We start from the raw sequence: 5048 nt of genomic DNA, 5'->3' as shown, positions 1-5048 counted from the left end.
GCTCTTCCCTATTATCTCCTTTTTCCTCCAGAAGTGGGTTAAGTAGATGATGACTTCTCTGAGCTATGTGTAACTGGATTGTAAGTAGTGCTTGAAGGAGGAAGCTAAGTGTTCTCAAGTATGACTTGTAGTATAAATAACTGTTGTTGAAGGAAAAAAAAAAAAATTGATGTTGGTATTTGTTTTACTCTGAAACCAGTTTTCTGGTGTTTTTTGTTTTATTGTACAAACTTTTCCACTGAGAGCTTTTTGGTTATTTCTGACTAACCCCCAGAGTCATTAGTGCTATTTGAGTCAGAAATTGAATATTGAGGGCTGACGAAATTTTAGTGTTTAAAACTGTTGTAAGTCACATCAAAATAGTTGACACCTGAAAACAAAGGGCTCTTTTCTAAAACCGTTTTCTTAATACATAGGAATAGAACAGCGTGTCCAGATCGTCATCAAATTAATTTACAAATAGATGTGCCCCAGAATATGCCAGATAAAATTATACGAACACCTGGATGTGTGACAGTAAGTTGTTACTATTTACCTTGGTTTTGGGTACCAAGACGACAGGTCTTAAATAGCTACTTAGCATGTTATCTTTTGTATATTACATTAATGTTACTGTAGTATGTATACTGTATCTCGTGGATATTTGTTGTTTTTTAGCTTTTTTTCATCTCTCCCTTGCATAAGTAAGTGTGCCAGATTTCCCCTTAATCCTTAGCCTGAATTGAAATTGTTTTGCAGGTCATTCTGAGTTTGCCCCAGGATTTCTTCTGCATTGAAGATTCCCGTTCTATGGGCCAAGGTCTTATGTTCTGTTTATTCCTTCCCTCTATAAATTGGGACGATGTATATAAATACACCAAAGTTAACAAAGGTTGAAGTTCCTATAAACTTCAATTATACTTATTGTAGAGGAAACACAATGCTTTGGAATGAAGAGAAATTGAAGTGGGAGATGATACATGTTTTGTTGGAAGTGAGGGGTTTTTTCTAAGCTGACATATTCATGCAAACTTGCTGAAAAATGAGCATATTCTGGCCTTGTCATTTGACACTAGTGTTTTCATTTGCAGTATCCACAGAAAATGGGATACAGCTCCTCCCTTATCTTCTAGATGAAACGGTTATTTCCTGCTAACATGTCAATGCTTTTTAAAAACTATTTTGATATAGACTGCTGTTCTAATTGGACTTTCTTTAATAGTTTCACAGTTGGGAAACCTTCAAGGTTATTGGGTTGCCTTTGCTATGGTGATTCTTCACATCCCGGTAACAGTTTGTATCTCCAGCTCCCTTCACCCGGCTTTTCAGTCCCATCTATGCTGTAGTGTCTGCCTGTACAGCAGTATTGTACAGTTTCTCTCTTGTCTCCTTATCAGATGATGATTGCTAAGGGCAAGTTTATAGACATGAGTGTTTCCTTCCAAAATTAGAACTTGAGTCTAAGAAGTGCTGGATGCCTTCAATTTGGATGAGCTGCTTCCGCCTTCTTCCTGTCCTGTCTTTTGCAGAATTCAGGTACCTTCAGGTCATGCAGTTAATAGGTGTCATCCATTTCCAAAAGTCATACATAGTGAGAACAGAAAATATAGAGAACTGGGAGGATTCTTTGGTGTCACTCCATCTCTGCCTAATAAATATGCTTTTTTTGGTAGGTATGAGTTGAAACCCTTTGACAACCTGCATGCATCTGGTCTTAGTGCCGGATAGATTTTTCTGGATTTAGTGGACAGATTTCGTGACAATCCTGTTAGAAACTTGCACTTGCCTGTGGTGCCCTCAAGACAGCAGTTGTGGCCTCTTCCATTTCCTCATCTACTTCTCCTGCTGCTGACTGCAGAGCCTGGGTGTCTGTCTTACAAATTAGTTACCATTTTGATAAGTATTCACTTTCTTTTTTTTTTGGAACGCAGTATAATGTTTCCTTCCTTTAAGAACCTCCAGTCTCATTGTGCTTTTTTAGGATTTCTATTAAGTGGAAATTACCTTTCTGGTCTCCATACTATCCTGTCTGGCCTCATTTACCCAGCTGTATCTCGGAATTCTGCCTGGCATGACCCTTTAGACAGAATGCACCCAGCATTTTATGCATTGGTGTTGATAGTAGTATATTCATAGTGTTTCATTTAAGTACTTTCAGTGCAAAAAGAGTGAAGGCCATGTTTTCCCAGTCAGTTCTTCTAAAACTCACTGTAAGGTGAGAACACTCACTGAGAACACTTAGAATTAAGCTTGAATGGTGTGGAATGCCGTAGTGGTTAGTAGCTTCGCAGGTAATAGTATAGTTCACTGGTGTTCATTTAAGTGGAATACCACTAACTGAAGCCTAACAGTTCTTGCTCTATAAATTTCTGTCCACTGTTAACAGGACTATGGGTAGTTAGTATTATTAAAAATATTATGAATAATAACTCAATCTTCTGAAATGTGTGTATGCAGCAGCATCTCTGTCACCACTCTGGGCTGGAAAGAGGTAGGTGATCTCGAATATGAACACCTACATTGCATTTATTTAAGAAATCCTCCAGTCCTCCTTTTTTTAATGTATTTTATGCTTTCAGATACTGCCTCTCCACATTGTAAATGCAACAAACTACTTTGGACGAATAGTAGATAAACAAAAGGACCAATATACAATTCTTGCTGAAGAAATTAATGAGTATTTTAAGAAACCTAGTAATAAAATTTCTGTTAAAAACGTGGAGAAGCTAGCGTTTTATGGATTATGTGAGAAAACACTTTTTCACAGGTAAAAATGTTGGGTTTTTTCAATTATTCATGTGGACTTTTTGTATACAGAGTAGTTTAGAACTTTCACTGTTCAATTAAAAAAATGAACACACCCCCAAAACCAGCAAAAAATCACTGCTGTTCAAATCATTCAATCATTCTTTAAAAAGCTGTCACACTTTAAGTTACCAAATGGAAAGCAAAATGACTACCCACACACACACAGTTAGATATTTTACTATGAAAATACCATTTTTTTGAAAAAGAGTATATTAAAAGAATTCTTACAACTGATTGTATGAATAATTCTGTTTCTTTTCGTACTGTTTGAAGGGTTCAAGTGGTAGAGATTTCCCCAAAAGAAGAGGAAAATTTGTTCTTTAGTGTTGTAATTAAATATATAGATGAAGGCAGAACAAGTCAAGTTCAGAGCTATCAGCTTCTTCACTTACCCGCAAGGTTTCAGTGTCTGCCACCTCAGGCTGTGGAATTCGTAGTTTGTAGAGTGAAACCCATTGATAATGAAATTGAATGGAACCCAAAGGTAATATTTATCAGGTTTTTAATGGCATTTCCTTTATGTTCTTTAATTTCTCTGTGTGCTATTTTCTACAAGAGTTATGAACTGCAAATTCAGTTAACAAATTTCATTGCTTATTAGTGTTACCAATAATATCTGCTCTTGGGCCAGAGCCTAAGTTTTCCTTGTTTGTTTTCCTGTGGAATAGTAAAGTGAAATTTATGGGATTTTCTTACCTATGATGTAAATGGCTTCTTCTAGAACAGGTTATTGCTGCTTTTGATTCTGTGGGGAGTAACAGAGGAAGGGTAGCCTCTCTGAATTGACCTGTGTTTGAATATTCTTCTGTTTAGGAAGCTCCTTCCTTAAAGGCTAATACTATTTTAACCTACAGTAAAGATGAAGTATTTCACCAGTTTACTCAAAACTGTTTTTATTTATTGAGCACCCTCTTCATTGTTAAGCTCAGAAGATTGTTTCATTAGAATTAAAAGAACCGTGGAATTATGTTGGTATACATATCAAGTGCAGTGAAAGTTTGTTTTTCCTAGGTAACTCATTACATTCATCACAAAATTAAAGGAAAACTACATGAAGCAAAGGTAGTACATACTTTGGGAAATACAGCTTGGCTTGACCCAATGGTAGGTACAGAATTGTAGCAACAACAAAAGTATATTTTGGAAGTACTGGTTTTAGGGTTTTTTTCTTGTAAAATCAATTCTGTAGTTCATCACACATTCCTCTGAAAGAATGAAACTTTGATCCTCCAAGATTGTTTGTTGATATCTAAGACCTCTTATACTAGACTTAATTTATTCTGTTCATATTTCTAAGTCTTTGTCTTTTATTGTTCTTGCACTAGTTTAGGGCTAGTTTTATTCTAAAATTTTCTGCAAATTAAAAATGCTTTTAAGCTTCTTCCTTAGTTTTCTTGATCAGAATAGGAGAGTGGGTGCTCTTGTTACTGGATTATTTTTTTTTACAATCTTACTTAGCGTTAATGCATAGTATTGTGAGTTTTCCTTCATAAACTGAATTTCCTTCTGTCAGCATTCAAAAGAGGACCTGTAACCATCAATTTGATATAAAGACTATGATTCTGACCTTTTGGATATTAATTTCTTTTAATTTAATTTCATTTTATTTTTTATATCTTCTCATTGGGTAATCTCAGACATGCAATGAAATTGCTTTAATTACTGCTTCTCTCAGAGTTGACTTTTTAGGCTTTCTCGAAACTAAAATGTTATGGTCAGTGTGTCATCCATGCAATGTTGTTTCCTCTGAGTATTCTCCTGTTCTCTCAAAACTTTGCAGTTAGGAGATTGCCTTAGGGCTGTGTTTTACTTGAGAGGAGGTGGGGTTTTTTTGAAAGGCAGGAGCCCATTCTGACAGTTATATCAAAGGACAAAAAAAAAAAATCATGTGCCTTTTAAGCCTTCACTAATGGAATGAATAAGCTAGTTGCATTTTTGTGATGTGTGTTAAGAAATAACTTCAGTTTATGAGCAAGGAGTTCTGTGAAGAATTGCTATCAAAGGTAGCTCAGAAGTTGAGGGATGTTTTTGTTATGATCCAGACAAATTCATCAGAAGGCCCTCCCTGTATCTCAGGATCATGATGTGTCTCTTGTGGCTCCTTGGCCCTGCCAAAGAGTACAGTAATTTATTCCTGTGCTTTGGAATGTATCATGCTATGTTTTCCATCTGACCGTTCAGTCAGCTGAAAAATAAAGTGGAATGAGCTCTTGTATGGCTTGTGGCTCTTGTGACTCTGTATGTTAGGGAGTGTTTTGATT

The 5048-nt window shown here is 36.0% G+C and overlaps 1 protein-coding gene across 1 annotated transcript in view; it reads left to right on the top strand.

Annotated features, from left to right (window-relative positions):
* The window catches only part of LOC104621178 (putative ATP-dependent RNA helicase TDRD12), a gene marked incomplete at its 3' end in the record, with an annotated part of 30124 nt that extends 26233 nt beyond the window's left edge, over nucleotides 1-3891 (top strand). Inside the window, exons 20-23 of the mRNA XM_010287597.1 lie at nucleotides 417-516; nucleotides 2559-2746; nucleotides 3061-3271; nucleotides 3799-3891. Of these exons, the coding sequence (XP_010285899.1) occupies nucleotides 417-516; nucleotides 2559-2746; nucleotides 3061-3271; nucleotides 3799-3891 (592 nt within the window). The remainder of the gene's footprint in view (nucleotides 1-416; nucleotides 517-2558; nucleotides 2747-3060; nucleotides 3272-3798) is intronic.
* Nucleotides 3892-5048: the final 1157 nt, after the last annotated feature.

This window comes from Phaethon lepturus, unplaced genomic scaffold (assembly GCF_000687285.1).
Source record: "Phaethon lepturus isolate BGI_N335 unplaced genomic scaffold, ASM68728v1 scaffold4495, whole genome shotgun sequence".
Taxonomy (NCBI): domain Eukaryota; kingdom Metazoa; phylum Chordata; class Aves; order Phaethontiformes; family Phaethontidae; genus Phaethon; species Phaethon lepturus.
Note: the sequence above shows the minus strand (reverse complement) of the source record. Positions and strands in the feature narration are given on the sequence as shown.